The sequence below is a fragment of the Castor canadensis genome, chromosome 4 (genome assembly GCF_047511655.1).
Source record: "Castor canadensis chromosome 4, mCasCan1.hap1v2, whole genome shotgun sequence".
Classification (NCBI taxonomy): domain Eukaryota; kingdom Metazoa; phylum Chordata; class Mammalia; order Rodentia; family Castoridae; genus Castor; species Castor canadensis.
Genome location: NC_133389.1, coordinates 152,201,729 through 152,218,058, shown reverse-complemented (window position 1 = coordinate 152,218,058; position 16,330 = coordinate 152,201,729). Strand labels below are relative to the sequence as shown.

The 16,330-nt window shown below is 42.8% G+C and overlaps 1 protein-coding gene and 1 long non-coding RNA gene across 8 annotated transcripts in view; one reads left to right on the top strand and one right to left on the bottom strand.

The window, feature by feature from the left end:
• Kiaa2012 (KIAA2012 ortholog) overlaps positions 1–16,330 on the bottom strand; it is a 110,953-nt gene that overhangs the window by 45,321 nt on the left and 49,302 nt on the right. For all 7 annotated transcript variants that reach the window (XM_074071431.1, XM_074071432.1, XM_074071428.1 and 4 more), the window contains one exon: positions 4,861–4,937. In XM_074071431.1, coding sequence (XP_073927532.1) covers positions 4,861–4,937 — 77 coding nt within the window. The remainder of the gene's footprint in view (positions 1–4,860; positions 4,938–16,330) is intronic.
• Positions 3,026–16,330, top strand: part of LOC141422618 (uncharacterized) — a 123,340-nt gene continuing 110,035 nt past the window's right edge. Inside the window, exon 1 of the long non-coding RNA XR_012447335.1 lies at positions 3,026–3,192. This is a non-coding gene — a long non-coding RNA (uncharacterized lncRNA). The remainder of the gene's footprint in view (positions 3,193–16,330) is intronic.

Sequence of the window (16,330 nt, the reverse complement as noted above, 5' to 3'; positions counted from 1 at the left end):
TTTAAATGGTGGTACTGGGATTTGAATTCACGGCTTTGTGCTTGCCTCCAGTCCTAAACTTAAGTTTTAAAAAAATGATGGTGCTATGGTATTGACCCCTGCTTAGCTTGCTGTATATGTGTGTTTGATTCCTATGTCATTTTAAATATACTTGAATAAAACCAGCTCTTTTCACAATCCAGCTTTGTTGTTGTAGTTTCATGATTTTGTTGAGACAGGTCTCATTAGGTAGCCAAGGTTGGTTTCAAACTCACGATCCTGCCTCAGCCTCTTGAATTCTGGGATATCTTTCCTTTTCATAGGGAGAATGGGGGTAGTGGTGGTGGGATAGTGGCAGGGCAAAACAATGAAAAGAAAATCCCAGGAAAATAAAATAAAAACAAAAAACTCAATCTAGCACATCCCCAATTTCAAGTTAACCTGACTGCACTTTGTTTTTTTTTTTTTTTTTTTTTTGCTGCACTTTATTTCATACATTATTTTCAAGCTTTTCCCTGTGGGTACTTTTTTTTGGGGAGGGAGCAGCTGTACTATTTGAACTCAGGGCTTACACACTTGCTATGCAGTGCTTTACCACTTGAGCCACACCTCCAGCCCCCTCCCCATACTCTTAAAAAATTAGCATAGTTGCAATCATAATTGATTTATATATTTTTTTTGGTGGGATTGGAGTTTTGAACTCAGAGCTTCACACTCACAAAGTAGGTGCTCTACCATTTTTTTTTTTCAGTATTGGATTTTGAATTCAGGGCCTTAAGCCACTCCACCAGCCCTTTTTTGTGAAGGGATTTTTTGAGATAGGGTCTCTTGAACTATTTCCCCGGTCTGGCTTTGAACCTCTACCTCCTGAGTAGCTACTGTTACAGGTGTGAGCCACCAGCTCCCAGTTGGGGCTCTGCCACTTGATCCATATCTCCAGTCCATTTTGCTATGGTTATCTTGGAGATGGGGGTCTCACAAACTATTTGCCTGGGCTGGCCTCCCATCTCAATCCTCCTGATTGATCTCTGCCTCTCAAGTAGTTAGGATTACAGGTGTGAGCCACTTGCACTTTTAAAATGTTAACTCGAGCCCAGTGTGGTGATGCACATCCATAGTCCCAGCACTAAGGAGGCTGAGGCAGAAGGATGAGGAGTTGGAAACCAGCAAGACCTCATCTCAAAAAAACCCAAAACAAAATAGAAAAAGAAAATAAAAATGTTAAGTCAGCAGTTCTCAACTGAGGGTGCTTTTATTGTCCAGCACACATTTTGATTGTCACAACAAAGGCAGTGTGCTGCTGGCCTTAGGGAGTATAAGCTGGGGTGCTGCTCAGCATCCCACAACACACAGGACAGCTCCCCATCACAGAGCATCTGCTGTGAAATGGCAATGGTGCCAAGGTTAAGAAACCCTGCATGAATCCATTAGTGTTAAATCAGATTCCAGTATGAACAATCATCTTCTTTTAATGCCTGAATTAAACCCCAATGTCATAATTAACTTAACCATCGCTCTGATGTTAGGCTCTAGGCCATTTCCATTTTTCTCTGTTACAGATAAAACTGCTAAGGACATCGGGACCCACTTTTTTTTTTTTTTTTTCTCTCTGCGAATTATTTCCTTTGGATAGATTTCCAGAAGCCAGAAATACTGAATCAATGGGCAGGAGCACTTTTTCATATTTCATGAGTCACGTTGCCATTTGGCTTTACAGATGGGATGAACAAATTGCCACCCACCAGAAGTATATAAGAGTGCCAGTTTTACCAGCCTTGGCAATACTGGGCACTACCATTAACACGCAGAAAGAGGCAGGAATCTCAACTATGAAATGGCACCCACAATTCACCTCAATATGCTTTTTAATTGCTACTCAGGATGAGGTTTTTTTTTTTCATGTTTGTTTTCTATTATCATTTTTGTATGAATTGTTTATACCTTTGCTTTTTTTCTAACTGGTTCTTAATGTTTTTCTTTTAAACTAGGATGTAATCTTGAGTACTGTTACAGTACTTTGCTGTTAAAGTTAATGAAATTATTTTATTTTTTTTGGTGAAGTTTCTCCCTCCACTGCATCCATATGCTCCTGCTTCCTCCTGGAATTTCCATTTATAAGAGTGTTAAACTCTTTTTAGGCGCTGCTGGCCTCGCCCACCTGCAGCCTTTCCACAGGCCCTGGGGAAGAAGAACAGCCCTGTGGCAATTGATGTCAGCGACCCACCGAGGAAACAGCAGAGCTGGGTCTCCCAAGGTACCCCAGGAACTGATCTCCCTTAATCAAATGGAGGGCCTGCGGAGGAGCCACGAGGCAGGAGGAAATACATGAGAAGGAGAATGCCAAATTCGGTGAGGACTGAGAGGACCTGTGTTTGGAAAAGGGCCCCGCACCATCCCCGTGCAGCTATTAACATGCAAAAAATGCCTTCATAAATACTTGATTCGGCTCACAGTGGGGAGGCAGTTCATTTGAAAGAGGAAATGGGAGCTTGGAATTGAAACATGTCTGCCTGTCTCCTTTTTCTTTTTTCATTGCTCTTTTCATCTCCTCACTTCCCCTTGTAGTTCTCGTCCCTCCCTTTCCGTAACTTAACCCCCTCTCCCGACTCCTAGAAGTTGCCGGTGGCAGCTCCTGCCCTCATTTCACTGATGGATTTGGCTCCAAGGCCCCGGTCCTCGGGTCAGGCGTGGGAAGGATGCCTGGCTTTTGGGATCCTGGTCGGGTGTGCTGTCGGTGGGACCCTCACCCTATCTGCTCCTGCTCAGAGCAGGCCTCCGCCGAGGACACGAGCGGAGGTTTTCAGTCCCGCCAGTAGGGGGCGCCCGAGGCAGCCCGCAGAGCCAGGCCACCGGGAACCGAGTCTGCCTGCCACCCCCGCCCACGCATCAACAATCGCTTTCTTGGTCTAGGCCTGTGACTTCTTACTGGGTGGTGACATCAAAACATTCCACCTTTGGGATTCGTCCTCTGTCAGCTAGCACTGTGATTAAAAAAAAAAAAAGTATTTCATATGATTCAACTCATAAGATGGCCAGACCCAAGGGAGGGAGGGAGGGAGGGAGGGCTGAGATTCAGTGGGGGATTCATGGAAAAGAAAAAAGGGCAGAAGCAGCTGATGATACTGATGGAGCTCAATTTGGTGTGATATCCTCGCCTGCCTCAGAGCTGGAAAGGTGGAAGGAACTTACCACGTTTGCCAGTGGCGCATCCAGGTAGGTAACTCAAGTCTGGAGGGCAGAAATTTGTTTCTAAATCCTTTCCAGATGCTTTATAGTAAACATGAAATTAGTCATTTATGTGGAGTAGGTTGAGGAAGTAGTTAAAATTGGAGTCAGTGATTAATCTAATAAAGGGCCCTTAGCCTCAAGAAGTAAAGTAGGGGGGGTGAGGGAGACAAGGGGAAGTACTCCTACCTTCCCCACCCCACTTTCTCTGGGTTTGGGGGCTGGCCCAGCTCCCTAGTCTTTCTCTCAAATGACTTCTCTTTCCTGGCCTCTTTCTAAAGGAATTAAGACTACCTGTCTAACAAACCAGCTGCTTCTGGTGGGACACCTCATCCTCACCCTCCCAGGTCCTCATTTTACAAAGGAGGCCCATAGAGTTCTCAGAGTAAGCAGACTGACTGCAGCCATGCAGGGAAACCAGGATTAGAGTTTAAGACCCAAGGTCTGTGCTGTTCTTTCTGAGTGCAAAGTTCATACTTCAGTCTAGGAGTTAATTTGAGATGGCTGAGCCACTTTTTGATCACAGGTGATAGTGGGGCCCCTGAATCACAGAGGGCTGTGTGAATTTGGAGTGTGTTCAGGATATGGGAGGCATTTGCATGGCCTCTGGATTTGTGTGATTAGTAAAATGCACCATATTGTATTTTCCTTAGTCACAGTCTCTTATTAAATAAACAAAACAAAACAAAAAACACCACCCAATATAGGTGTGGTTCAAGTGGTAGAGCACCTGTGTGCAAAGCTCTGAATTCAAACTCTAAAGCCAGTGTGCCCTAGCCCCAAAGCCTCCAGATGTCTTATAAAGGGCATCTGCAAAGTAGGTACTAAACAACAACAAAAGCACAGCTGGCCCAGTTGTATTTTACCTCAGTGGAGGCCTGACCCAAGCCTGGGGTTCTGACAGAGTTCAGGTCCTGCCTCAGATGAAAACAAGCCCATTTCTGTATTCTTTTTAACCAGGCAGTGGCAGGAAGTTTTTTAATCAGGGAAAAACCAGGTAGTGGCAGGAAGTTGGAGATAAGGGAGAAATAGGGATCGTGGATGGACGGCAGACACAGGCAGGGAGAGATGTGAGATTCCCCTGGAGCTGTGTGGGCTGCTTTAGCCTCAGGTGCCCTGGATTCAGCTCTAGGAATTCCCCTGAGTTGTCTCTCTAGAGAGAATCTAAAGATAGCCCCAGCCTGAGAGCTTCCAGTGAAGAAATGAGCTTATAAATATTTCTGCACATATTTCCTTGTACCACTAATAGGTATGCTTAACCCATGCAGATGAAGCATTTTCTTCTTTATTTATGACTATTCTTGCATCTCCCACCCTCTGACTGCTATTTTCTCTCCCCATTAGGAATGAAAACCTGTATCTTCTACCTCAATGGAAGCTACAGGTTGATCTCCTTATTCCCTTTTTTGACTTTGCAGAAGTCAGGAGAAGGCTGCCTCTGCTTATAGTCCCAGACAATATAGTCCCAACTGAGTTAAGACATTCCATGCCTAAAGGTAAAGGAACATTTGTGATGTTACACCCGACTTGCTTCATTTTACTGATTAGGTAAATGAGGTCCAGAGAGATGTAGAGTCTCACATAGGGTCACACAGAAAACTGAGACAAGAATCCAAGAGTCTTATTCTCCATATTATGCTCATACAGAGTCAATACCTGCTTCTCTGTTGCTTGGGTCAAAGGTGAGGTTTCATAAAGATTCATGTGAAGATTGGTTCTGGATTCAGTGTTTGCTATGGTGAAAATCAGAGAGAAAAAGGATAAAGGTTGTCAGATCTAGGTCTCATAAATTTTCATGTGTATCACTCACATATACCTAATTAACATGTGTACAGGGTTATAAACACATATGCTCCTGTGGCATTCGTATTTACTCATCAGATTGCATCCATAACCTCCATAGGGATGATCTAAACACTGGGCTAAATACATTGTTAAGACCTTATATTTAAATTTGGGTTTTTCTTGTTTTGGTTGCTTTTTAAAAGAACAAAAGTAAATGCTTTGTGCTATTAAAATTCAGATAAAGCTGAAATTAAAAAGGAAATATTGATGGAATAAAACCTGCTGATGCTGTTAAATATAAATTTTGTATGATTGCACTTCGCTGAAGTAGGAAAATGCTTCTGTGTGCTCTGAGACAGAGCGAGAGAAAGGGAGTGGGAGAGAGAGAGAGAGAGAGAGAGATCAGAGACTTCAGTTCCCCTCATAATGTGGAGGGGTAACAGGAGAGGTAGGAACATGAAGCAAGTCAAGGTCAAGGTCAAAGTGGGCTGTGGGAGGAGACTACTAGTGGACATCAGGGAGCCCATCATTAAGTGGGCGCCACACAGACATTGACATGGCTTTGGCCTGTGGTTCCCGTGACGTTCCTCTATGGTCGAGGTTATCACTGCTCTGTCCAAGTGCAAAGCTGAGACTCAAAAGGTACAGTCACTCACCCACAGTGTACAACTGAGGAGGTTTGGAGGAAGAATTTGTCTAAGACTGCCTTAGTCTAAAACGGCATGCTGCTTACGGATAGGATTTATTTTCTTTCATTCTCCCTAAGCAAGTAAAGGTAATGTTTATACAGGGATGTTTATTTGAGGAACAGTTAACTAAGCACGTGGTTCTGCTGATAAACATTTTAGTCTCTTTAATGGGACCAGTGTACCATAAGATGTTTTTTTCCCTTCTTTGTACTCATCAGTAGCTCTTTGAGCTTATGGCCATCTGTAACTCTATATCTTTGTCATTTTGACTCCAAGCCTATACTCAACCCTGTGGGATGACCTTCCCTTTTCTCTTATTTCTCAGCTGTTCTCTGTCTTGTTTGAAAATGGCTTCTGCATTGACTTACAGACATTTCTTATTTGAATCAGCTTGGGGGGAAAACTGAGGCCCAGAGAGTGATTTCATGTGATTGGCTTATAGTTAGTCCTTGCAATAGTGCAAAACCAGGAACCAGAACCCAGATGCCCTGACTTTTGTGCTTTCCTGCCATATCCCACTGCTTCTAGTTAGCCATGCTTGTGTTGGCCACATCACAGCTGCCTGGCCATGATCCATCTCTGGACAAATCCGGCCCAGCAGGATTGTGTTGTGATGAGGTTGACTTCACTGTGGCTTGGAAAGAAGCATGGGTCTCTCAGAAATGAAACTTATAAATTCTAATGCAGAAGGGAAGTTCTTGCAACACCAGAAGAATGAACCAGTCAGCCAGAGTTCAAGAAATGTAAACACATTTTTAGATAGGAGACTGAAAAATCGCGTAGGACTTCTCATCTTTTGGGTCAAGACCTTGGTAATTTACGGAGGTCCATCAAGGAGGAGACGTGACTCCAACTGCATTCCTTAGAGATAAAGCAATGGGGGTGGCAAAACTCCTTCTTGGAACAATATGGCAAGATCTACCCTTGCTATCAAGTCAAGGAAACTGATGAATCCACTGACTAACCCAGGCAACTGCCTGGGAACACAGGGCCTGCGTCTTCCTCCTTTTTCAGGAGCTGTGTGCACATCCACAATCCTTACACTGCCCCACTTCTGGGCTGCCTGAAATCCAGAGCTCACACACAGTCTCTCTGTGATGAACATTTCTGCCACGAAAGAGATAAACAGAAACACATTCCAGCACCAGGCTCGAGCAGATTTTCAAATGCTAGCATTAATCTAACTGCAGGCTTTTAGTGAGGAGATAGCACTCCTAACAGATAACCAGGCCATCTCAGAGGTGACCCTTACTATAGGGGCCTCATCCCAACCCTTTCTTGTCTTCTTCAGATCATGGCATCCTTCACCAAACACTCAAAACTTGAAAAGCAAGAAAGAGCGTCTGGTTCTAGAATGGAATACTGCCCCTTAAATTTTTCTTCTATTTAAATCTGTGTTGACAGTGTATACTTCCCAAATTATTGTTTTAAGGAAAAATGAAACATGGTCATATTTATTCCCATTGTTTCAGAGTGCTTATTTCCCTGGGTACGGAAGCTCTGATGGGCCCCATTTAGGGTCACAATAGAAACCTAACTCCAGAGAGAGTCACCAGACTCCTTCCTAGATGTGTGTCAGAACTTGGCAAAAAATTTTGAACCTGCAGCCTCCAAAGTGGCCAAATATTCCATGGTTACCAGGGCAGTAGCTGTTGGAGGTGCTGGCAGGAGCCTCTTTTAAAAAGTCTGTTTAGGGCGCTTTCCCACACATCCCGTTTCTTAGACATGAGTATCTTTGATTGCCAGTATGTTCTTACAGAACTTGTCCCGTAACTCGAAGGGTCTCATCTCCGGGAGGTGGTAATCCTACTGTCCAGTGAGTGCAAAAAGCCCCTTTGCATTCTCACAGCATTACACACAGATTTCTTGGCCCCAGCAGAAACCAGAAGGAGAAGGCTGTGAATGTCAGCCTTGGTACCTTCATGATTTTGTGTTTTGGTCATAAATGGAAAATGCTAATTCCAGATTATTAAAAAAAATTTCCCAGTATAAACTTCACTATAAAAGGAAGGATAATTCTGGTGCTGCTGACATTTCCTTAAGAATATCTAAAAATACTTTATATGATGTGACTTAGATGCCTATGACCTATAGAGTGTTTGCAGTATTATAATAAATTTTAAGTCTGCTTGCTTAATGCATGACCCAAGCTGGCCTTTGGTATTGTCATTATCAAACTCTTAGGACAAGATTTAAGACTCTGTTTATGCTACATATTTCCCTTTAAATCTTCCTGGGTGGGGAGGAGGGTGAGACAGGGTATCATACAGTTGTTGAGGACCTGAGAAAACCTCAGGCTAAAGACATACCCTGGGGGCTTTAGTTAAGGAGCCAAGTAGACAGATTTAGGAAATATGAGTCAGTCTGAATTTAAATATGGAAGCGCCTCGCAAATGTGAGGGCAATATATTTCTTCTAATTTGGAAAAACAGTCCTTTTATTTACTTACCTCTTCGTACACCAAATCTAGATAAGTCTCAAGGGTCCAGCTTTACTTTTGGGAATACCAACTTGTCTCAAAAGTTCATAAATTATTTTTTATGGAGAAATCAAAGGTACATGGCAGTTTACCAAGTCCCAATTAGAAACCAAGCTACAGTGACAGAATTTAAATTTCAACTGTGTAGCAACAAAATATCAACTACAGGAGAAACCCTCCACTCAAGATGCATCTTGGGATAACTTCCTTAGATGCTACCTGTGGCCCTTCAGGATCTGTCTGGCTTCTGCCTACCTCAGGAGCTGAGTTCCTCACCATTCCTCCCCCTGCATCTACCCTATGGTCCAGTCATTACAAGTTGCTTACATTTCTCCCATGCTGCCATGTTCTCTGACCTTCACATGGTCCCTTGCCCTAGGGCATCCTTTCTTCTTCACTTGGCTCAGTCTTACACAGTATACTTTTAGATATTCAGCTTAAGTGTTCTCTCCTTCCTAAAGCCCAGGCTGAGTTCAAAGCTCTCAACACATTCTACCACTGTGGACCTCTTGAAGGCATGATCTCTGTCTCTCAACTGTATTTGCTGTGTACTGTTTGTCACATTAGCGTTGAATGAATGAATGAGTGAGCGTTGTGCTTTGTAAAACAGACTCACTGATTCTTTTTGTTGAGCACATTCTAATGCTGGTGTTTACATTAATTTTCAAATGGGCAATTGTGGGGAAATAGACAATAACAAAATCTTTAGGCTATAAAGTGTGTGAAAAAAGCAAGACAGAAAGAGAAAGGAAAAAAAAGTTCTAAAGAAAAGTCTAATGCTTCATATTTAAAAAAATTTAAAAAGCTAGTATCAATCTTTTTATATTTTTATTGGCATATATTAGTTGTTTTGAGGGGAAGTTCATTGTGACATTTATATATGTGCTTACAATGTATCTTAATTAGATCCACTCCTCCATCATTTTCCCTCTTTCCCCTCCTCCCCTTCTTAGAACACTTAAAATGGCTCTCATTGTTCTGTTTTCTTTTTCATTTTTCGTGGTGCTGGAGTTTGAACTCAGGGCCTCACACTTGCTAGGCAGGCACTCTACCACTCGAGCCACTCTGAGCCACTCTGCTAGTCCTTTTTTGTGTTGAGTATTTTCAAGATAGGGTCTTGGGAACTCTTTGCCCAGGGCTGGCTTTGAACCATGATCCTCCTGATCTCTGCTTTCCAAGTAACTAGGATTACAGGTGTGATAGAGAGTGAAATGCATTGATGTGTGTGTGAAGATGGCATAAGGAGATGCACTGAAAGCCTCGTGCCTCTTTATGGCAGTTTTTGATGAGAAGATAACAAATATCTAAAGGGTAATGAATTGGAAACAGTATTTATGGATTACTGGTTAATGAAAGTTAAAACATTTTGGTTGCTCTGATAGAAGAAAAATTAATGTTTTCAACTTTAATTTACATTAAGTAATTCCCCTCTCTCAAAATCCATACCAGCCTTAAAATGTATTGTGCTAAGGAGTGAGCCTGGGACCTCACTCCTCGTGCGTGTCCTGCACTGAGTGAACAGCACATCCTGGCTATTTGGGAGAAACACTTCCTGAGAATTACAAGCATCCTTAGGTTGTGAAAACCCCCAGTGTATATCCTAGCTCCAGTACAACTGAAGTAGAACTGAAAAAAAAGGGAGAAGTTTTCAACAATTGGTGGGTCTATAAGTAAAGGATTAGAGTGATTTATAAAAACTATTTTTTTGGCAGAAAGCCAACAAATTGTAAGAGCACTTCACTTTCTCTTAACTTCCATCTCTTGTCCCAGCAGTTGGTCCTTTTTTTGGAGCCATTAAAAATGTGTGAGTATGTGTGTGTGCATGTGTGCAAATCAGCATTCTTCTATGGACTTATAAAAACCTGCACAAGATAGCAAATGCTACAGTGCTCAGAGACCACAACACTGAAATATGGGAGCTGGGAGGTTGGCTAGGCTCACTTACTACCTTAGTGACAGTCTTCTGTCTCCCAGTCTTGCAATGTCTATGATTTGACTTTATGCCTCTATAAAAAGACAAATATCCCTGACTTTTAAAGTCATTTGCAAATAGCTGAAACTGACCTTTAAGTTCACATATACACACAAAGTCCACCGTGTATATAAAATTTTTAGAATGCTGTCACTTTAAAGGTATTCATTAAAGTCAAATGATCAAAAAGAAAACAAAAAAGTCATGACAGCCTTATAGGTGATTCCAATGAATGGATGTTTTAAATTCTACCTTGAAGTCAATTGCAGGGAGTGTCTGTATTTCAGAGTAGTATTAAAAACAAAAAGGGGATGTTGAGCACAAGGAGATACAAGCATTTTTGCTAACGTCAGTGAGCAAATCAAGGGAACTAATAAGTTACCTGTGCTCTGAACCCTGGCCGAGGCTCTGTGCTTGTCGATGGCAGTCATCTGATTGCGCCTTCCAGCAGATGCTATGTTCTGCATGGTGATTAGGTTCCTGAGTCAATCTGAAACAAAGCTTGCTAACCCCTATTGTAGCTTAGCTCTTTCAAGCAGCAAATGCCATGAAGCACTGACAGTGGGCATTGTCAGCAGCACTGCACCAGGTACTGGGGTGCTGGTGGGTTCTGTCCCTGGCCTTACAAAGCTTGCAGTCAGATGGAGAGAACAGTCAACTAAGTAGACAGCATGTGAGAGAGGTGCAGTGTGTGTGCATAGGGGGCCTGTTGCCCAGTAGGGAAGGGGAAACTGAAAATCCACCTGGAGGGAAGTCAGCCTGAGAGCTAAGTTGGGGACTGAGTTGTTAACTAACAGGAGTTTTACCCCAGGTACAAGACAGGGGAGAAGAGGATAACACAAGAATGGCCAGGAGAGGGGAGAAAAGGGAGTAGTTGTTTAGTAGGTATAGAGTTTCAGTTTTGCAAGATGAAAAGAGCTGTGGAGATTGGTTGCCTAACAATGGAGATCGGGAGGACCATAATTCAAGGTCAGCCCAGGCAAAAAGTTTGTGAGACCTCAATCTCAAAAAAAAAGAAAAAAGCTACATGGGAAATACCAATAGGAGGAATGTCTAGGCATAAATGTGAGACCCTATCTCAAAAACAACTAAAGCAAAAAGGATGGGAGGTATGACCTGTAGTAACCTGCTTAGTAAACACAGACCCAGAATTCAAATCCCAGTACTGCCTAGGGGGAGAGGGTGCGAGGGAGGGAAGGTTTAGATGGCAAATTTTTTATTGTATGTTTATTTCATCACTTTCTTTTTTTCGATATTAGGGTTTGAACTCAGGGCTTTGAAATTGCAAGGCAGGTGCTCTACTCTTGAGCCATACCTCCAGCTCCCTGTTTTACCACAATTTAAAAAATGTTAGGCAGGGCATGAGGATTGTGCTCAAGACACAGAAAATGGTGTATTTTAATTAATTAATTAATTAATTAATTTTAGTTTTTTGCAGTGTGAGGGATGGAACTTAAGGAACAGTACATTTTAAAGCTTAGAAATAAGAAAGAAAGAGATTTAAAGTTGTTAGGAACAGAGAGGAGAAAGAATAAAGGTTCCTTTTCTTTTCCTGGGTGTAGAGCTTGCCTGGGGTGATTTTGTAATAGATTAATGCCTTTGGCATCCACCATATCCCTTTCTGTACTTTTCTTTTTCTAGTAACCCCTTCTCCATATACTAAAATTCTTTGGTTCATCCAAGCCCACTGGGGCTCTACAGCACTCAGGCATATTTCAATCTTTAAACCTCTCCTTCCAAATTACTCACCTTGGTTTCACTGCTATCAGAATCTTTAGTCCCTTAGAGAGCGGTTGTGCTCAGCTCGGTTGCAAGAGAACAGCTGATTACATTTTTACTGAAGTGTGACACATTAGCTTCTCAGAAGTAACAGTATTTTAGGAGGATGCTTCTGAATCCAAAGTAAATCTTTTGTTGGTAAGATTTTAATGGTAGAATGAAGAGGAATTGTACTATTTTAGGCTATATTAGGAAGAATTTTGGTTTCAAGAGCTATCCTGTAAAACAGGTGTACCTTGCTTGAAAATTTGTCTCATTCTTGGTTCTCCCAAACTGTTTCTTTATTTCAGCTTCTCATTACCACATATTACTAAAAGTTACAAATCATTTTCAGTGCTACCCATGAAAAGGTATCTAATATTGAATAAGGGGGATTGGAGGAGGAATTGGATGTTCAATAGAAACTTTTGTTATAGAAGTTATTACTAACTCATGTATTATCAGATGGAAATATGATTATTTATACTGGTACTACCAAGTAACCATACACAGCAGTAAAAATGCAGGTTCCTAGACTTCACATTCTAGCTTTACCATTTTGTGTAACTTTGGACAAGTCACTTAACCTAGTCACATTGTTCTAGATGAAAAATGCAGATAATAATAGTATTTATCTCAGACATTGCTGTGAGGATGAGGTAAGATAATGAAATAAAGCACTCACAGCACAATGTTGGTCACATCAGATTTATATAACCACAGCTATTACTACCACTACCACCATCAGCACCATCATTGTCATCACCATCATCATCATCACCACTGCCATTACCACCACTCCATCATCATATCACCACCACCATCACCACTACCATCATCAACACCACCACCACCATCACCACCACCACCATTACCACCATCATGTCATCACCACCACCACCACCACCACCACCACCACCACCATCATCTTCTTAACTAGAGGGTTCCTATTTAACAGCTGCTGTGGCTCAGTTCTAACTGATGTATGAGAAAACTGATGTAGAGTCTCTTTCCCCTGAGGTCAGGATGTCTGCCAAGGAAGATTGCAAGGGTAGTGCAGGGCCTGGATGCCCAGGTGTTCTTTGCTTACAGGTTTTGCAGTTGGCAAGGATACGACTGTGCCTTTTCTCCTACTTTTGCAATCTCTGGCAAAAACAATTCCCTCCACCCAGCTTTGGCTCCAGCCCTCAATCTGTTGCTTCCTGTTAGTATGGCAGGTCCTCCATGCAGGATTCATTGCTGCCTCTCCCCAAATAAGCAATAAGGAAGACCACACACATTTCCCTGTTAATCAAAGACTATTTTTAGGAGAGGGGGAGAGTCTCTATGTAATCATCCTTTCCTCCTGGTCTGAAGTAGAGGCAGCCATGTCTGTGGATGGAGAATGAGGTATTAAGTTTCAGCTTATGCATATCTCTCCATGGGGAAAATGAACATAAAGAGAATCTTGGAAAAGACAGAACTGGTTTCTGCTCTGTATTTAAGGTACTAGGCACTGAGTCTTCAGACAACTTCCCGGCATATGGCTGTGCAGACTGAGCTGTCTCTGTACAACTATAGGGGCGACATCCACCTCATTATCATGGTATATAACATTCCTGCCACATACCCTTCCTGAGCCAGCTAAGTGGAAGCATTTGGTTCTAGCTGACTCTCTTTTTCCCTAATATTTATACTCAGACCACAATATACTAGGTTGGCCAGGAGTAAACTCATGAGGACTCCACATTTCTCAGGCTTTCTAAGAAGTGCATCCTATTTCCTACTCACTGGCACATTTGGGGAGACACTGTGTGTTTCTGGAGGCCAGATATGGAATAATCTGTTCATGAGTCAAATGATAGAGAGACGTCATGGTGACTTTTTAGGGGAAAAGCTTACTCTCCAGGAAATGCTGAATATTGGACCCTTCATTTTCATGGCTGATATATGAATAAACAAATTAATGGACTGAAAAATAATAAAGAATTTTACCTAACAGTGAGAAAAACTTGAAAAAAAATGTTTTCCTTATGCAAGACAGGGGAGAGCACAAAGTGGATGCCAAGACGCTTAAGTCTGCAGTGAATTGGATGGTTTTCAGAATGTATAGGTGCCATTATGGAGAGAAGGTTGATCTAGGATTAAAAACCATTGAACGTAATACTGTTTTCATCCAAAATGTTTAAAGTGAAGCCCTGCAGGGCTCATGATGCTGAACTTCTGTGAGAGCTTTTGACAGAGCAAAAGCATGAAACAGTTAACCTTAGACACATGCAGCGAGGAGATGCCTAGATCTGAACAGATGCATGTGGGGAACCTCAGTGTGGCAGACACAGGACTGACAGATACGCAGGAGGTGCCCCAGTCCCAGCTGTAGCCCATAGGAGGGGTGGATTGGATCAGGGCAGATAGGAAGGATGCCAGCCCCAAAGACAGGCAGGATTTCTCATAGCTCCTGATGGAGTTATTTTGCAAGCTGTTGGAGTCACTTGAGGTGAGAATTATTCTAACTGTCCTTGTCGGTCAAAATGAAAACCTTGCCATTTTAATGGCTGAAAAGAATAAGGATGACAGACCTGAGAAAAACAGTTCAGGGAGAGATACCAGATGGGAAGGTCGTCAGTGAAGGAAGGAAGGAAAGAAGAATAGTTTTTAGAGGGAAAGTTTGTGTGTGTGTGTGAAACAGAGAGAGAGAGAGAGAGAGAGAGAGAGAGAGAGAGAGAGAGAGAAAGAAAGTGGTGAGTGGTAATAGGGAAGAAAAAATCACAGAGAATTCTAGAAAATTCAAACTGGAAGAGATTTAGATCTTCTAAGTTAAATTCCCTCCAAATTCATCTTTAAATACTTTCATTTCTTTCTTTCTTGTTACTTCACTGTCTCAGTACTGATAATAAATATACTGGAGAGTTTGCCAAAAAAGTCAGGGCTGCATGGATTTGCGCAGCTGTGGTAGGGCTGCCTGGAGCGCACACACGCAGCCACATGCTCACCCAGAACCCAGGCTGAGCAGGCAACCTGGGATTCTGAGAGCCAACAGTGGAGGGAGAAAAAAGTCATAATTAGTGTTAATTGTTGACCTTACAGTTCAAGAATAGATGCTCTGGAGAATGGAAAATGAGAACAAACATTAATTATTGAGTAGGGACCTTGGAGACAGACACTCTGGATTAAAAGGAGAGAGATAAATTGCATAATGAATGTTAATTTTCCCTCCAAGAATTGAGTGGTCGGTGGTTGAAAGGGAAAAAGGGCTAGAACAGTCCTGAAAGAGAAACCTCCATGTGTGTGTGGGGGGGATGGTGGTAGGGAGGTGGAGGAGGGTTACACAAACACTTTCCATCATCCCTGCCCTTTGCCTCCTTACTCCCAAGGTTTTTCTTAGAACTCTTATCCACCTCAGTTGTCTGCTAGGAAGCTCAACCCAGTTCTTACAGAACATAAGCCAGAAACCAGTCCCTTGGCACTTCCAACAAGCCCAGAGGCAGGTGATGCTGGAATCTATTTTTGGGGGTGCAGATGGAAGTGTGACTAGAAATGAGGGAGCCCCCAGAACTGCAGCCCTGTGGGTGCTGCTGTGGGGGAATGTGGGCGCCAGGGCCTTAATTGTTGTTTTTTAATTATAATACACAAAGCACACAGAACCACCCACCCCAACCCCCCACCCCTCCGCTGAAAGTAATTTCTTAACTGAAAGTAAAAACAGAATAAAGGTAATTGTAGCCAATTTTGTAGAGACGCCACAAACAGGCTTGCCATTCTGGTTGCTCTGATTCCAGAGTGCTGATTGACAGCCCCACATCCAGGCAGTGGCCCTGGACACCTTCCATTTTCAGCATCTCCTGTGTCTGCCCACTGCTTTCCTTCCTAGCTCTCACCAGCTGTTGTTGGCGTGTTTTTGCACAGACAGCTCTCTGTCTTTTCTCTTCCCTATTCCTTCACACTGGCGTATACCTTGGGTTGCATGGTGTTGTCTCTCAAACACCCGTGATTCCTTGTTACCTAAAGGCAGCAGTTGAACTTGGTCATGGCACACAGGTCTTCCAGGGTCTGGCTCTGACCTGCTTTTCAGCCCTCATGACGCCTCTTCACACAGTCTACTAACATCAGGCCACTCCTGGTTTTCCATGTGTTCCTTACTTCCCTACCTCTGTCTTTGTTCAGGCAAACTTTTCAGCAGGCTCTGTCTTTCCCTCCCTTTCTCTGTTTCTCCATTTCTACAAGGTCAGTGCAAATGGGAATTCCTCTGTAAAAGCCCTTTCCAGTTTCCTAGGCTAGAATCAAATGCTCCTTCTTTGAGCTTAGACCTTTGTTACAGACTCATTTCCTTCTGCCTTTCGGTAGAGTTGCTTGTGAACCTGTTTTCTACATGGAGTAGACTGGGAAATCCTTGAGGGCAGTAGCTATAGTGTGGGGCACAGATTTCTAGAAGGTGGGATGAAGAAAGCACAGACAGGCCTAGGG